This window comes from Arvicanthis niloticus, chromosome 13 (assembly GCF_011762505.2).
Source record: "Arvicanthis niloticus isolate mArvNil1 chromosome 13, mArvNil1.pat.X, whole genome shotgun sequence".
NCBI lineage: Eukaryota > Metazoa > Chordata > Mammalia > Rodentia > Muridae > Arvicanthis > Arvicanthis niloticus.
In genome coordinates, this window is record NC_047670.1 from 41,790,044 (window position 1) to 41,808,238 (window position 18,195).

At 43.4% G+C, this 18,195-nt stretch overlaps 1 protein-coding gene across 2 annotated transcripts in view; it reads right to left on the reverse strand.

The window, feature by feature from the left end:
* Positions 1-18,195, reverse strand: part of Oc90 (otoconin 90) — a 35,772-nt gene that overhangs the window by 3,935 nt on the left and 13,642 nt on the right. The window contains exons 6-13 of one of the 2 annotated variants that reach the window (XM_034517283.2): positions 15,587-15,715; positions 15,332-15,370; positions 13,870-13,920; positions 13,306-13,353; positions 11,369-11,422; positions 10,085-10,201; positions 8,544-8,715; positions 6,754-6,860 (exon numbers count right to left, since the gene is read on the reverse strand). In XM_034517283.2, coding sequence (XP_034373174.2) covers positions 6,754-6,860; positions 8,544-8,715; positions 10,085-10,201; positions 11,369-11,422; positions 13,306-13,353; positions 13,870-13,920; positions 15,332-15,370; positions 15,587-15,715 — 717 coding nt within the window. The remainder of the gene's footprint in view (positions 1-6,753; positions 6,861-8,543; positions 8,716-10,084; positions 10,202-11,368; positions 11,423-13,305; positions 13,354-13,869; positions 13,921-15,331; positions 15,371-15,586; positions 15,716-18,195) is intronic. The other variant, XM_076911417.1, reaches the window with a different exon arrangement.

Sequence of the window (18,195 nt, forward strand, 5' to 3'; positions counted from 1 at the left end):
ACTGGATACATAAACACGACCCAGCATTTTGCTGCATTCAGGAAACGCACCTTTGTGGAAAAGACAGACACTACCTCAGAGTAAAAGGTTGGAAAACAATCTTCCAAGCAAATGGTCCCAAGAAACAAGCGGGAGTATCGATTCTAATATCAAATAAAATCAGTTTTCAACCAGAAGTAATCAAAAAAGATAAAGAAGGACACTTCATATTCACCAAAGGAAAAATGTACCAAGAGGAACTTGCAATTCTCAACATCTATGCCCCAAATGCGAGGGCACCCACATACATAAAAGAAACTTTACTAAAGCTTGAAGCATACATTGCACCCTACACAATAATAGTGGGAGATTTCAACACCCCACTCTCAGCTATGGACAGATCATGGAAATAGAAACTAAATCGAGACACAATGAAACTAACAGAAGTTATGAACCAATTGGACTTAACTGACATCTATAGAACATTTCATCCTAAAAAAAAAAAGAATATACCTTCTTCTCAGCACCTCATGGTACCTTCTCCAAAATAGACCATATAATTGGTCACAAAACAGGCCTCAACACATACAAAAATATTGAAATAATCCCTAGTACCTTATCAGACCACCATGGACTAAGACTTGTCTTTGACATGGACAAAAACAACGGAAAGCCCACAGACACTTTACACTTGGAAACTGAACAATCCTCTCTCTACTCAATGATAACTTGGTCAAGGAAGAAATAAAGAAAGAAATTAAAGACTTTTTAGAATTAAATGAAAATGAGGACACATCATAACAAAACTTGTGGGACTCACTGAAAGCAGTACTAAGAGGAAAAATCATAGCTCTAAGTGCTCACAAAAAGAAATTGGAAAGAGCATACATTAACAACTTGACAGCAAACCTGAAAGTGTTAGAACAAAAAGAAGCTAATATACCCAAGAGGAGTAGACGGCAGGAAATAATCAAACTCAGGGCTGAAATCAACCAAGTTGAAACAAAAAGAACTATAGAAAATATCAACAAAACCAGGAGCTGGTTCTTTGAGAAAATCAACAAGATAGACAAACCCTTAGCCAGACTAACCAAAGGGCGCAGAGAGAGTATTCAAATTAATAAAATCAGAACTGAAAAGGGAGACATAACAACAGAAACTGAGGAAATTTAAAAAATCATCAGATACTACTACAAAGGCCTATACTCAACAAAATTGGAAAATCTGGATAAAATGGACAATTTTCTAGACAGATACCAGGTACCAAAGTTAAACGAGGAGCAGATAAACCATCTAACCAGTCGCATAACTCCTAAAGAAATAGACACAGTCATTAAAAATCTTCCCACCAAAAAATGTCCAGGGCCAGATGGTTTCAGTGCAGAATTCTTTCAGACCTTCAAGGAAGACCTAATACCAATCCTCTTCAAGCTATTCCATCCAATAGAAACAGAAGGAACACTACCCAATTCGTTCTATGAAGCTACCATTATGCTCATACCTAAACCACAGAAAGACCCAACAAAGAAAGAAAACTACAGACCAATCTCTCTTATGAATATTGATGCAAAAATACTCAATAAAATTATCGCAAACCGAATCCAACAACACATCAAAACAATTATCCATCAAGATCAAGTAGGCTTTATCCCAGGAATGCAGGGATGGTTCAATATTCAGAAATCCATCAATGTAATCCACTATATAAATAAACTCAAAGAAAAAAACCACATGGTCATCTCACTAGACGCTGAGAAAGCATTTGACAAAATTCAACATCCCTTCATGTTAAAAGTCTTGGAAAGATCAGGAATTCAAGGCCCATACCTAAACATAGTAAAAGCAATATACAGCAAGCCAGTAGCCAGCATCAAACTAAATAGATGGAGAGAAACTTGAAGCAATCTCACTAAGATCAGGGACTAGGCAAGGCTGCCCACTCTCACCTTATCTATTCAATATAGTACTGGAAGTCCTAGCTAGAGCAGTGAGACAACAAAAGGAAGTCAAAGGGATACAGATAGGAAAGGAAGAAGTCAAAATTTCACTATTTGCAGATGATATGATAGTATACTTAAGTGAACCTAAAACTTCCACCAGAGAACTCCTAAACCTGATAAACAACTTTAGCAACATGGCTGTATGTAAAATCAACGCAAACAAATCAGTAGCCTTCCTCTATTCAAAGGATAAATAGGCTGAGAAAGAAATTAGGGAAATGACACCCTTCACAATAGCCACAAATAAAATAAAATATCTTGGAGTGAATCTAACCAAGCAAGTGAAAGATCTGTATGACAAGAACTTCAAGTCTCTGAAGAAAAAAATCGAAGATCTCAGAAGATGGAAAGATCTCCCATGCTCCTTGATTGGCAGGATTAACTTAGTAAAAATGGCTATCCTGCCAAAAGCAATCTACAGATTCAATGCAATACCCATCAAAATTCCAAATCAATTCTTCATAGAGATAGAAAGAGCAATTTACAAATTCATTGGGAATAACAAAAAACCTAGGATAGCAAGAACTATTCTTAACAATAAAAGAACTTCTGGGGGAATCACCATCCCGGACCTCAAACTGTACTACAGAGCAGTAGTGATAAAAACTGCATGGTATTGGTACAGAGACAGACAGAATGATCAATGGAATAGAATTGAAGACCCAGAAATGAACCCGCACACCTATGGTCACTTGGTCTTTGACAAGGGAGCTAAAACCATCCAGTGGAAAAAGGACAGCATTTTCAACAAGTGGTGCTGGCTCAACTGGAGGCCAACATGTAGAAGAATGCAAATTAATCCCTTCTTATCCCCTTGCGCAAAGCTCAACTCCAAGTGGATAAAGGACCTTCACATAAAGCCAGATACACTGAAAGTAATAGAAGAGAAGTTGGGGAAGACCCTCGAATACCTAGGCACAGGGGAAAAGTTCCTGAACCGAACACCAATGGCTTATGTTCTAAGATCAAGAATCAACAAATGGGACCTCATCAAATTGCAAAACTTCTGTAAGGCAAAGGACACTGTCAACAAGACAAAACGGCAACCAACAGATTGGGAAAAGATCATTACCAATCCTACATCTGACAGAGGGCTAATATCGAATATATACAAAGAACTCAAGAAATTAGATGCCAAACAATAAAATAACCCCATTAAAAATGGGGTACAGAGCTAAACAAAGAATTCTCAACTGAGGAAACATGAATGACCAAGAAGCACCTTAAGAAATGCTCAACATCCTTAGTTATCAGGGAAATGCAAATCAAAACAACACTGAGATACCACCTGACACCAGTCAGAATGGCTAAGATCAAAAACTCAGGTGATAGTAGATGCTGGCGAGGATGTGAAGAAAGAGGAACACTCCTTCATTGTTGGTGGGATTTCAAGCTGGTACAACCACTCTGGAAGTCAGTCTGGTGGTTCCTCAGAAAATTGGACATAACACTACCTGAGGACCCAGCTATACCACTCCTGGGCATATACCCAGAAAATGCCCCAACATATAACAAAGACATATGCTCCACTATGTTCATAGCAGCCTTATTTATAATAGCCAAAAGCTGGAAAGAACCCAGATACCCTTCAACAGAGGAATGGATACAAAAAATGTGGTACATTTACACAATGGAATATTACTCAGCCATTAAAAATAATGAATTAGAGAAATTCTTAGGTAAATGGATGGAACTAGAAAATATCATCCTGAGTGAGGTAACCTAATCACAAAAGAACACACATGGTATTTACTCACTGATAAGTGGAGATTAGCCCAAAAGTTTCAAACAACAAAAATTCAACTACCAGACGACATGAAGCTCATGAAGAAGAAAGAACAAGTGAGGATGCCTAGGTCTTTCTTAGAAGGAGTAACTAAATACCCAAGGGAGCAAATATGGACACAAAGTATGGGTCAGAATCTGAAGGAGAGGTTGTATGGAGACCATTCCACCTGGGTATTCATTCCATGTGTAGTCACCAAAAATAGATGCTGATATGGATGTCAGGAAGGGAAAGCTGACAGCAGCCTGATAAGGCTGTCTCCTTAGAGGTCCCCCAGTATCTGACATACCCAGAGACAGATACTCGCATGTTAGGAGCCGCAGTGTGACAACATTCACCATTACAAGATGGCTCGGGCATCCTGTGCTCCCACAAGTAAACAACTAACTGCGCAGGTGCAAAAGGCAAAAGCTCGCCAAAGTCACTGCCCATCGGGGCGTAATATGGGGTGATGAGTGAACAGCCAATCAGAAGTGAACACACCACTCTAGGGTACATATAGCAGTGCCTTTCCCGGGCTTTGGGTCTTTTGGCTTCTGCTGATACAAGCCTCGCTGTAGTAACCACTCAAACACTGCCTCACGTGTTTGAGTGGTTATGGGTGCGGAACAATCTGGTGCCAAAACCCAGGATTTTCAAGGTGCTGCGGGAGACACCCCCCCCCCCCCGAGATTCAGGGCAGGTTAAAAGACTACAGGACCGAGGTACGTCTCTGAGAGGTATGTTTGGGGTGGAAGCCTTGGTTGCGAGTGGATTTTCACTCATTGTTGCCTCTGCACTAGTTGGCCTCTTGTTTGCATTGCTTTCGTTTTTAGCTTATTTGTGTTGTGAGGATCCATCTCGCAGCACAGCTATTAGGGCAAGTCAAGAGGTTTCAAGAGAGGTCCACTCCAGGCTATCAGAAACAGATCGTGTTAGCCGGCATCAGGCCAAGGAGCCTGGAAAGGAGAAGCAGGCAAAAAAGCCTGGGCAACAGAGGCAGGCCAAGGAGCCTGGTCATAGAAAAGAGTACTCAAAAGGAACAGGGGCCACTGCAGGGCCTGTTAAGGTTAGGGACCCTTCACCGGCTGATGAAGAGAGAGTGAAGTTCGGGGGGACCCCCTTGTACCCCATTAAGGAGCCTGCCTCCATAGACCTTAGCAGCTCCGAGGAAGACCTAACGCAAGGAGAGGAAGAGAGCCTAGAGCAGGAAGCAGCTGCCTATGCCAAAAATAACCGTTCTGAGATAAGACTAAGAAAGACCTTGAGCCCCTCCGCCCCGCCCTTGCCTCCGACCTATGCCCCAGGCAGTGCCTCTAATTCATATCTCAGCCCAGGAGATCGGACACAGCTACAGCTTGCATTTCCGGTCTTTGAAGCGGCAGAAGGCGCTCGTGTTCATGCCCCAGTAGAGTATAGCCAGGTCAAAGAATTAGCTGAGGCAGTAAGTGCATATGGAATTGGGGCTAATTTTACTGTATCCCAAGTGGAGAGATTAAGTACAGCTGCTATGACGCCAGGAGACTGGCAGGACACAGTGAAGGCGGTACTTAACAATATGGGCCAATACCTAGAGTGGAAGGCCTTGTAGCACGAGGCACTGCAAGCACAAGCCAGGATTAATGCAAACACTGAGGGACAGCAATTATGGACTTTTGACATGCTGGCTGGAGTTGGCATACACGCGAACGACCAGACCACTCATCCCGGGTTTCGGCACCAGATTGTTCCGCACCCCTTTTCGAGTCCCCTTTGCCCGAGAAAGAGACACGTGAGGCAGTGTTTGTGTGGTTACTACAGCGAGGCTTTATTCTTATATCAGGAGAAGCTGAAAGACCCAAAGCCCAGGAAAGGCACTGCTATATGTACCCTAGAGTGGCGTGTTCACTTCTGATTGGCTGTTCACTCATCACCCCATATTACGCCCCGGATGGGCAGTGACTTTGGCGAGCTTTTGCCTTTTGCACCTGCGCAGTTAGTTGTTTACTTGTGGGAGCACAGGATGCCTGCGCCATCTTGTAATGGCGAATGTTGTCACGCTCACTGTGGCTCCTAACACTCGCAGCTAACCATTAATCTGATCAAAAGTTCCCAATGGAGAAGTTAGAGAGTAAACTGAAGGAGCCTTAAGGGTTGGTGGCCCCATGAGGAAAGCAACAATACCAACCAGCCAGAGCTCCCCAGGGTCTAAACCACCAGCCTAGAAGCACATATGTAGAGACACATGACTCCAGCTGTATATGTAGGGAAGGTTGGCCTTGTGGTGCATAGGTGGGAGACGAGGTCATTGGTACCTTGAAGGCTGAGCACTGAGTGTGTGGGGGGGAATCTGAGGGTGGGGAGGGGGGTTGGGGGGTAGGTGGGTAAACACCCTCATAGAAGCAGGAGGAGGGGGGATGCGATAAGGGGTTCCTGGGTGGTGGGGGGAATTCGGTAAGGGGATAAAATTTGAAATGTAAATATTATATCCAATAAAAGAGGGGAAAAAAAGAAAAGCAGTTAGAACCAACACCCTTAATAAAATGTCAGCCCTCTTTTAAAAAAACTATCTATAGAAAAAAAAAAAAAAAAGAGGAGGTTTCAGGTCTGAAGTGATGCTATTTTCCCACCCAGATCTCAACTCTCCCATTTCCTTCTGCCTGTCTAATGGTGAACATTTGCTTCCTCTGTAAAGTAGAAAAAGCAATGGAGTTGCTGCCTAGGATTGGTTTGAGGATTAACTGTGTCTTTCAAGGGCTTAGAACCACTCACAGGTCCCAGCATAAAGCACAGACTCAGTAGGTAGAGGTTACTGAGACCATCAATTAGTTTTGATAATTAAGGTAGCTGACTCTGGCTCTTGAACATGAGCCCCTCATCTTTGGAAAGGGATATAAGCACATGTCTTGAAGTAAAAAAACAATAACAAGATGAAGGTGTGCCAGGGGGAGTATCTGTAAGCCAGCTCCAGCCAGGATACAGACAAAAAAAAAAAAAATACCAAAACCTCTAGGCAGCCACCACACTTACATTTGGGTGTGTGGTCTTCACATACCACCGATGACCGAGAACGACTTCCATGGAGGCAGCCCAGCTGTCTCATCTGCTCCAAACAGCAGTGATGGGAAAAACAGCACCTAAGACCAAGGAAACCTTTTATTTACCAGAGATCCCCACTGATCCAGGTCTTTGTTTCTCAACACTGCATGGGGTACTGAAATTTGCCAAGGGTCTTTTGTCAGAGTATGTGAGACTGGCTAGTGTGTGCCTCAAAGGCTGTTGAGGTCATATCATAGCACCAGGAGGCTGCCTCTAACAACATCAACACCATTGTGTATACCGGAATTTCTACATTTTCCTTTTCTTTTACTATGACTCTTGATGACAAATCCACTTGTCTCCATACCTTTCCAGCAGTTGAAAATGAAGGGTTTTTCAAGAAGGGTACCTCTTTTTTCTTTATTTTTGGTTTTTCAAGACAGGGTTTCGAAGGGTACCTCTTTAGTTTGTACAAATGTCCACGACAATACAGTAGACCCAACTACATCCAACTTTCTATATAATAGAACACTTAACTTCACATATATAGGTCATCTTTTTAACTTTCTACCTAAGAGAATACAGGAGCCATGAAGATCTGCATCCAACACAGGTCCCAGCATAAAGCATGGCCCCAGTAAACAGAAGTGAATGAGTATTCAGATCCACCTATCTGACTTGATGTATCAGGATCTCTAGTACCCTCCTTGGCCAGATGATGTCTGCTGACTACATGTAAAGATGCCCGTCAATAGAGACTTATGGTTATTCCCTAGTGCTCCAATTTTAGCTATCCATAGACCTCTAAAATCCACTGGGTTGCTAAGACGTGGTTTTAGGTCTAAGGGAGAGCTGTTTTCAAGCCCAAACCCCAACTTTCCCACTTCCTTCTGACTTTTGCATAGGTTGTTTCCTCTGTGAAGTAAGAGTAATAGAGCTGCCTCCTTGGATTGGTGTGAGGATTAATTAACTGTACCTTAGTGGTAAACACTAAATGGAGTGGTAGGTAGATGGATGGATGATGGGTGGATGATGGGTGGACAAGTGGATGGATGGGTGAGCAAACTAGTAATCAATCTTTCAGATCTTATCACATACTCTTGGAATATTTTTTCTACTCAGGGTGAATCCCATGTAATTTCATCAATGCACTTTTGTCTAATTTCCTATCTCTTTCACTGTGAAATCTTTTGTGCATAAGAGGTTTGGGTTTGTTTTGTTTGTGTTTTTATTTCTGTTTTGTTTTGCAGTAATCATGTTTGTATCTCTACTACCTCCCTTCATGCCTGACACACAAAAATGTCCCCAGCGATGTGGGCAGAATGTCTATGTATATGAGTGGATGTGTATATATATATGAAGTCAAGGAAATTCCCTGAAAAGTGGTGGTTATAAAGCTTAGCAAATATACTTTAAAGTTGTTAAGAAGATAAACATTGCCTTCTTCTGAGTTAACCAAATGCATACCTCTATTCTCTATGGGTGCCATTGCACGAGGGGTCAGTCTAGAGTCACTCAAAATGTGTTAGCAAGCCAGCCCTTCTAAGCTGCAGGGTAGTCTGTTGTAATGAAACATCAAGAGATCTGGCCCAGCCTGACTTGTCCCTTTCAGCTGATCATTAGGAAAATGTTCTGCTATGTTATAATGCCTTCCTAAGTGAGAACAGATGTCTAGAACCCCTTCCTTGAGAGACTTGATATAAAGCCCAGTGCAGGTGAGAGTCCTTACAGATGTAACCAACCTCATTTGCTATCTGTGCCCCACCTGTCCCCATCCATACCTATCCAGAGTGTCTCTTGGCTCTCCTCTTCCTTCTCTTCCACAGTAGCAGCCATAAGATTCAAATTCTTCCGGGCAGTGGGATGTTAGACAGAAGAGCATCTCTCCAAGCTGCAGCATGGCCTTCATGTTGTCCCCATCACCCACATGCAGGAAGGCCAATCTGTCACAGGCTGGTTAAGAACAGAGATTCTCAGGAGATCTAGGGCCAAGTTCCAGAGAGGAATGGTTTTCCACATTGTATGAACTACTTTGGGAGGACCCTGTATCATCACTCTTGTGTGCTTTGTTCTCTTTGTTTCAGAGAAGAACTCTTCTTCGACTTCTGATGAATTCTATTCCTTATTGAATTCCTTATTAAATCTCCATAAGGAATGGGACTTGTCAGGAATAAAGATGCTCTGTGGACCACATCTTATTGTTAAGATGAGCCTAGCAGCCTGTAAGGCCTTAGCTATTGTAGAAACTTAAAATGAATAAAAAGCTCTGATTTTGGTTTTAAACTCAAACATTAACTTCCCCCAAGGACGAATCCCGGGAGAAGCACATTTCAGGAAGAAAGACTCAAGATAAGAGTTTATTAGCCCTTAACACAGTAAAACCTGGGTAAATAGAAGCTACTTAAGCTGACTTTCTTTGTTAGTTACTTAGCAACTGAGCCTGAGAACTGCTGTTAGAGTTTGGCCTTTATGGTTAATGTTTAAGAAGTAATTGTATAATTGTATAACTGCCTTTATGAGCCCTGTGAATATTGGTATACAAACGGCCCCAACTCTAATTTGGGGCTCTTTTTTGTCTACATACAAGAGAGTCCTGGTGCACCAGTATCAATAAACCTCATGTTATTACAGCAAGTCCTATCCGTGAGTTCTCTGGGGGAGCACGTCCCTTGGTTTTAGATACTTTAATCCAACACTATCCTCTTATGCTTTGTAGGCACATCATGTTAGCAAACCAGGTGGCTTTACATTTCAAGGCCCTGGCTTTTCTCACTCTGCTTCTGTCTCTCATGTCTCTCCTCATATCCGTCCTCATCTTCTTGCAACTTTTGTATGTATGTTCCACAGCTCTACACTGGAAGCCATTGGAGGCTTGCCCAGTTGGGGGTGGGGAACTTTCCAGGTCCTTGGGGAAGGTATGCAAGGGAAATGACACAGGATGATCATTAATACCCACATTTTTCATCCATCTAGTTACACACACACACACACACACACACACACACACACACACACACACAATGTGATTTGGGCCAAGATCTTGGATTCTAGGCGAGTAGAAGAATAGTGATTAGAGAACAGAGCCAGGGGACAGAAACCCCTGGTTCTTGCTCAGTCTCAGCCTCATAGCAGCTGAGGGGCAAAGGTAAATGTTGTGTCCTTGAGCCTCAAAGAGCTTATTAGTAAGAGGTTGGGGGAGGGTGATACCTTCTACTTGCACCATGGACATGGTCATAATCTATAAAGTGACTTAAAGACTATGTTAACAAATAGTTTTAGATTCCAAGGGTAGGATACATACTCTATGTTGGCTCTCACCTACCTTTTCCAGTTGTTTCCTGAGAACCATTGTCAACAGATGATACTTCCAACCTCAGTAGTTTAATGCCAGCAGAATCATGAGTTGTACCTTTAGCTATGGCAATAATCTCTGCAGATCCTGAAAATATAGAGCTTGATCATTCAGAGTTAAAAGAGTCACTCAGAGACATTTGCAGATGAACACATACATGGTCAAAGCCAAGTGCAAACAGAGACTCCCAGAACACTGACAGAAAGAGAGTGCACCTCACATTGTGTTTGCTGACATAGGGGAAGATTCTTAGACACTCACAAATTCTACACGAATATCTCTGACTTTCTAGACTTAACACTGCCAGCATGCTGTGATAGACCATCTGCATGTCAGCTCATGGCTGAGAACTTTGATGATCTTTCAGGCCTGAGATTGTATCATGTTTACAATTATACACCTGCCACAGGACGCATGTAGATGCTCAAAGCAAGTAAAGAGGCAAAGAGAAGGCTAGAAAATGTAGGATGATACATGGCAAGCAGAGCCCCCACTCCACTCTTAAACCCTTCTTGACTTTCCTGTTTAAATACTACAGCTGCTTCTCATCATATTCAAGATTATGTCAAGGTCCTTCCTGCTACTTGCAGGCTATCTGATTGCATCTTTTGCCCAGTAAAGCTGCTGGGGGCAAGGTGTGGTCGTTTGAATGAGAATGGCTCATATGTTTAAAGACTTGGAATTGTTTGTTGGAGATTAGAAGCCTGCAAGAGGAGGGATGTCACTGGGGATAGGCTTTGTGGTATCAAAAGATCGGCACCATTTTGAATTAGCTCTGTTTCCTCCTTGCTGTTTGAGATGAGAGCTCTCAGCCGCTGCTCCTTCACCTACTACCTGCTACCTCTACACTGTCATCATGGGCTCTAGCCCTCTGAAATGGTAAGCCCCAAATCAACTCTCTCCTATAAGCTCTCTTCGCTGGGGTGTTTTATCTCAGCAATAGGAAAGTCACTAATGCAAGAGGCCACTAGAAAATACCTTGGATATTAAAAGTATCTGATTTTCCATAATGGAATGACAATTGATTTTAAATTGGAAACTAAATGTAATTTCACAAACACATCTTTACCTGAGACCTTTTCATTGCTTCCTGTTAATGTGTGTTTTAATTCTACATTATTACTTTACGGAGGAATACAGAGATATATTTTTTCAGTTCTTTCTTCCGTTTATGGCTTGGTCTAGTGCTCATTTGGAACTCATTTATTTCCGAAGCTTATATATGCAAAGGCAGAGGGAGTTAAATGTGCTTACCTGGACTCGATGTGGTCCTAGAAGCTTGTATATCTTGATGATCTTGAACAGATTCTGCTCATAAAAGAAGACAGACAGAATGAGTGTCAATGTTACCCGTGTGCCTTGGTCCCTGGAGGCATAGCTCTGGTCCTAGACTGACCTGACCTGCTCCCACTCGGAGATTTCCTAGGACAGGTGACATTATCAGGGTCACTAAGGGACCAAAAGGAACCCCCAGACATGTTTATTGGCAAATGTCAGTTTGCAAGATGGAGAAATTGCAGAAAAGCTTTACGACTGTTTATTGTGCAGAAATTGGAGGGGCAAGTACTGAAATAAAAGAAAATCATGTGTTTAAAAAAGCAGTAGGCAGTCCTGGACACTGGAATTGTATGCTGCTGTTGGCTCTAGGAGAGCAGTTGAGCCATGGTTTTTTATAAGGTGAGTCTTTGTAACTCTTACAAAGCTCCTATTGTTTTCCAAATCATAAACCAATACAGACTTTGTTCTTCTGCCTCACTTAATGGCAGCTCACAAGCAGGGGTCTTCTGCTCACCTCTCTCCTCTTTGAGAGATGAGAAGACAGACATACAGAAGAGTTAATACATTCCTCAAGTGGCGCATGCCTTTAATCCCAGTATTTGGGAGGCAGAGGCAGGTGGATTTCTGAGTTCAAGGCCAGCCTGGTCTACAGAGTGAGTTCCAGGACAGCCAGGACTACACAGAGAAACCCTGTCTTGAAAAACCAAAAAAAAAAAAAAAGAATTACAAAGTTAGGTATTGGTGGGATGAAAAGCCGTGAGAGCTGAGGTCGGGACTCAGGCACTATGCTAAGTTCTGATATCACTTTCCACTGTACCGTACAGAAGAGAGACAGCAGATACACCAGTATAAGAAAAGGGAAGCACTGACTTCAACTTAACATACTTGTGGATGAAGACAAAGTGTTGTATAAACTCAGACTTTGAAGCTGACTTGTGTGAACACAGTTGCTTCATCAAAGGGACATCTGGACCATCCTCTGTTGAGGCAGTGTGGACTTTTCAAAGCAAAACCTACCAGCTCAGACCTAAGGAGTTCTGAATTGACACATCCTGGGTGAGTGACACCACCCTCAGAGTTTCTCTTTCATGGGATAATAACGGGATTCCTGGGACAAGGGAGAATCCAGAGTGTGTGTCTGATAACTAATGCCTATACATTGAAGACCTTCAATGATGGTACTGCCCATCAGCAAGTATTTACTTACTTATTCATTCTGAGTAACTAATGAATACTTATTGTCATTGGCTTACACTCATTGTGGTACTTTGAATATGCTTGGCCTAGGGAGTGAAGGTGTGGCCCTGCTAGAGTAGGTGTGGCCTTCTTGGAATAGGTTTGTCACTGTGGGTGTGGGCTTTGAGACCCTCATCCTAGCTGCCAGGAAGCCAGTTGTCTCCTGTTTACCTTTGGAACAACATGTTGAACCCTCAGCTTCTCCTGCACCATGCCTGCCTGGAAGCTTCCATGCTCATGCCTTGATGATAATGGACTGAACCTCTGAATCTGTAAGCCAGTCCCAATTAAATGGTGTTCTTACAAGAGTTGGCTTGGTCATGGTGCCTGTTCACAGCAGTAAAACCCTAACTAAGACACTCATTAATAAAGAAATGTTTGCTAATCACCACGAGCACGTTATGAGAAAGTCAGGTTCACCAACTAAAATTTGGCCTAGATATTTTTAGCATTCATGGTCATGCTTGCATTGAATTCTGAGCTGAGGCCAGCTCACCATGTATTTCTGGCTGAGTGACAATTTAAGATTCCTGATCCTTAGTGTCCTGCATAGTCTGAAAATGAGCACTGCATTTCCCCTGAGGCCCTGTCCAATAGTAACCACTGAAAAAAAGCACACAGATTTGGGTAGCATCTCCACTGTGCCCCGTGGCTCCCTCTTGGATGCTCCTTCAGTTTAGTCCTGGAGAGTGTTGTTAGTGTGTCTGCTGTCACCTCACCAGCCACTGTAGAAAGGAGACACCATTTTATTAAGGATCAGTGAAATGGATTGTGAGTAAGGACAGAAGAAATGGGGAAAAATCAGCTTCTCTGAGGGAGGGCTCTGTAGAGTGACTGTACCAAGAGCACTGTACCGAGAGCTACTCAAATATGTAGTATATCCACTAAATTTGGATTGCAGATGAGCACACATAACTTTCTGGTACAAGGGTATCCCAAGCAAGACTTGGAGGGCACATTAAAACATATATGTTGTCCATCCAGACAAACCTGCAGCTGTGCATCTGGGCCAGCCTGAAGCATTGTACCTCTGGTCTTTCCGAGGTGAAGACAGAGGGGCAAAAGAAATCTAAGAGAGTAGAAAAGGGGTCCTTGCTTAGAAAGGACCAGGACCTCTTGAAATCACTCAGCTCCATAACAAAGCAGGCAGGAAACATCTGGGGGAACTGATGTCATCAAACTGGTATGGAGTGACACAAATGGGACAAGAGTGGTTGGATAACATGTTCCTTCATGCTTACCTTCTCCTGACAGGGCTATCTGACTGATGTCTGTGGGCTTTTCAGGAATCCCTGGAAAAAGAGAGTCTCCAACAGCAATGGCACCACAATATATTGTAAGAACAAAACCTCAAGTGTTCTAACCTGAGTGGGCTGGGTCCTAAGGGGCCAAGAGAGGAAGGGTCTAAGAAGGGTGTCACCATGGAAGAGTTATCCATTCTAGCTGAAGGTTCCATGGCTCTCTTTCTCCTCCAGGAGAATGGGCTGCCCAGCACTGCTGGACTCAGAAAGAATCACAGCCACTGCTGGATTCTGGAGGAGAAAGAGTGCCATCTGAGACAGGAGGTAAAGCAGTGAGGATCCTGAAGATGTCCCAAAATGAAATGACTCTTGCTAAGAAAGCAGAGCAGAAATAATAGAAATACTAAGAGTACTGAATGTGGAAGGTACACAGAGATACATGTATGTACACACATCCTTATATACACTCTACCTTCATACAAGTCCACCCCCATACCCATGAATACATACACACTCACACCTAAGCATGCACCATTGATAGCCATGCACACATGCATGTACTATCTTCATACTGGGCAGCCCATGCTCCTGGAAGAGAAAGAGAGCCAGGGAACCCTCAGCTAGAATGGATAACTCTTCCATGTGACACCCTTCTTAGACCCTTCCTTTCTTGGCCACTTAGTACCCAGCCTGCTCAGATTAGAAGCCTTGAGGTTCTATTTTTACAATGTATTGTGGTGTCATGAAGATATACACCCTCCCCATAGATACCCACCCAGCTACACACCAACCCACCCACTGGATTGCTCCTTAACAGAATTACACGATTTGAGAAAAGGATACATGAGATATCACAGTGACAGTGCACCCATCTCCAAGTGCCTAAAGGTATTAGGAATGAGAGGGCAAAGAACTCTGATGGACAAGTAAACTTGTTCTTATTTTTTCTTCATAAGACCCATATTTTAAAGTAGGAATTATGAATTATATGAGTTCCACAAAGACTCACAGGATAAACAACCTCTCCTTCTAAGAGAGTCACCTGAAGGCTGTGTTTTCTGCTCAGGCTTTAGGGAAGTGAGGAGGAAATGGGAGAGAAGAAGCAGGACCCACTCCGGGGAGGCCTAGTAGCCAGGAAGTCAGGGAGTGGGAACCATCTTCATCTGAACCTGAGGTGCTGCTCCTGTCCTGTTATGTACCACTCCTTGACCACACAGAGAGAATGTGGGCTCTGTACCCTCGCTGGATTAAATTCACATCCACCCACTAGCAAGAGTAGAGTTGGTACTAGCATCCTTTGATACTGGATATTTGTACTAGTCTCTACAAAGGGAGGCAGAGTCAGTGTCATTTGTGGTTACAGCCTCTGTGAGCCGGGTCTCCAGACGAGATGCCTGTATCAGCTGCTACCAACACAAGTCCTCTACAGTCCAGAAAGAACCAGCTATGTTGAGAACTTTACCTCTAGGCAACAGTGTCACAGCCTTTCCACTAGTTGTCTCTGTAAAAAAAAAAAAAAAAAAAAAAAAAAAAAAAAAAAAAAAAAAGCACATGGGGATGTGGATAAAGCAGCGGGCTTGGCTATGAAAGGGCTATACTTGGATATGAAAGGGCTATACTTGGATATGAAAGGGCTATACTTGGCATCTGAAGACACCCACTGCGGCTCCTGCCCATTACCCAGCCCTGCTGCAGCATTTAGGCCCGGTTCTCCTACCTGGAGTCTGAGTCAGGCAGAAGGAAGCATCCAGGAAATTCAGGGAAGAGTTGATGCCAGACAGAGCCAGGCACTCCACTGCAGCCTTGTCACAAGTACACAGTAGGCGCTCACAGGGATCCTCAGACTCTGCATGCGGCAAGGGCAGAGCAAGATAGAAAGATCAAACTTGGAATCCCAATAGGCAAGGGTGGTTCCAACACAGGGCTCCTGATCTGTGTTGTTCAAACTTGCTCCCCCTGAAACTTCCTAGTGATGGTGTCACCCCTTTGGTTTAGTTAGTAGACCTGGGTGTCCAAGATACACTACATATCTCACACGTCCAACCTACCAGTCTGCTATAGTGGGTCCACCTGTATCCACTTCAGGAACTGGCCACATCCCTACAAACTTTCTACCACCATCTCCCCCCCAGCTCATGTAAGTTCCCACCCCCGTCCCCCCAGACTAGGCTTCCCAGTTCTGTCATCCACTATCATGAAGAATCTAGAATATGGTAAAGGCTAGAGCAAGATAAAAGAGATATCTCAGTGGTAGAAAGCACTTATCTAGCACAGGAAAAGCCCTGGGTTCTATTCTTAGGGATACAAAAAAGAAACAGAAAACACATCAATTGAAATCTGTCTGTCGGTTCAGAACCTCTTTCCTGACTTTCCAGAGTCACCCAGGGAGTGTTGTGTCGATGTTCCTGGCCACGGCCTCCATTTCTCCTTGGATGTCATCTTTTCCCACACTTATTGCTGCTCTCCTCTGTTCCACACTGGGCACCTCAGTCCTGTCTATGTTCTGCTTGTTCACTCTTTACTCACACAGCCATTTAGAGTAAGAATCACTTACTACATCAAATCTTTTCTCAAGGACGTTTTTAATGCCCTTCCTGTTTAAGCACAGTGCCACCTGGCTCACACTGCACCATTTCTCTGATCTATATAATTCCTGTCCCTAACACATTTGTAGTGTCTGACTGCCGTGCATTAAATGTGAAATGAACCCCAGAAACTCATGTGAATTATTACTTGGTCCCCAGCTGGTTCCATTGTGTTGGCAGAGTGTGGTACAATTGGAACATGTAGCCTTGCTAGAGGAAATGTGCCACTTGTTGGAAGGTCACTGAAAGTCTGTTATGGACTGCCATCCTCCAGGGTTGGTGTGGATGTTTCCATCTTGAAGTTAGAGCAACCATGATAATGCACACAAGATCTTCACAAGATTAGACCTATCAATGTAGCCCCATAGAGAGGAGGGAGGGTTCATGAACTGGGGGCTTATGAGGTGGTACAAGAGAGACCTCAGGAGGTACTCCAAGAGGCCAACAGTTGCAAGAGACCCTGTCTCTGATGTGATACAGAACCAGGTAAATGTTGCTTGGTGAAAGACAGATCTTCAGTGGAAGCCTGGTAACTTGCCCATGTTCCTGTAGATCCCAATTAAAATCACTGGCTCACCAACTAGACTTGCGTGGAATTATTCTTGTGTCTGTTGATAATACTCTGTCAGGGATATACAGATGTCTATTTATTTCCCATTAAAAATTAGTAAATACAATAATAGCCTGGCCCTGCATCTAGCCTGATTGATCAGCTTTTAGACTGATGCCATACAATCAACTGCCTTGTCCTCCTGGTGCTATAGCATCCACTTCCACTACTGTGCTTTCCCGACCACTGTGGACTGAGTACTCTGTCCCTGAAGCCAACTTAGAGATTTCTAAGTTGATCCTATCAGATAGTCTCTCAGAGGCATGACAAAGGTAACCAATGCACTGATCATGCAGAGAGAAATCCAAGAGGTCAGGACCGGCCCCCATGGTTGCGGGGGTCTCAGTATCTGTTTGCTGAGTGCATGAATGGATGTCCTTTGCTATTTCCACTGGCTTCTCCACCCTCTCCTTCCTCAGCGCCTCCCTCTATCTACTGTTAGAGGCCAAGGCTCCACCACAGTGAGGATCTAGACTTGGGAGTCACTGGGGCCTTGGTTCAACGTCTGGTTCTGCAGCTGAGTACCTCTGTGACTTTAACCAGGTTGTTTAACCTCTCAGAACTTCCCTTCTTTGTTTTCAAACTAAGAACAGTGATTTCCATTTAACAGGTTGTTGGGAAGGAAGATCAGAGTTGCTGTGCATGAAGACCAAGTTCTATAGCAGGCACATAAGAGACTGACTAAATCTACCTCTGTGACTTTAACCAGGTTGTTTAACCTCTCAGAACTTCCCTTCTTTGTTTTCAAACTAAGAACAGTGATTTCCATTTAACAGGTTGTTGGGAAGGAAGATCAGAGTTGCTGTGCATGAAGACCAAGTTCTATAGCAGGCACATAAGAGACTGACTAAATCTAACACCTTGATCTGCAAGACTCTCTCACCACTCCATGCCTTTGTCTATATGACTTCATCCAGGGCTGCCTAAACAGGAGAAATAATTTTCCTAGAGTCACATGGTAAATAAAGTGCTTACACAGCAACATGATCTTTGCACCTGCCTCTTTCAAACAGCAGCCACCACCAGCCAGACCCCTCACCTCTATTTCTGCCTCCACACATGACAATGAGTTCTTACTATACACCAGCCACTGCACCAATTATTTTTCAAGCACGCTTAATGTACTTTCCA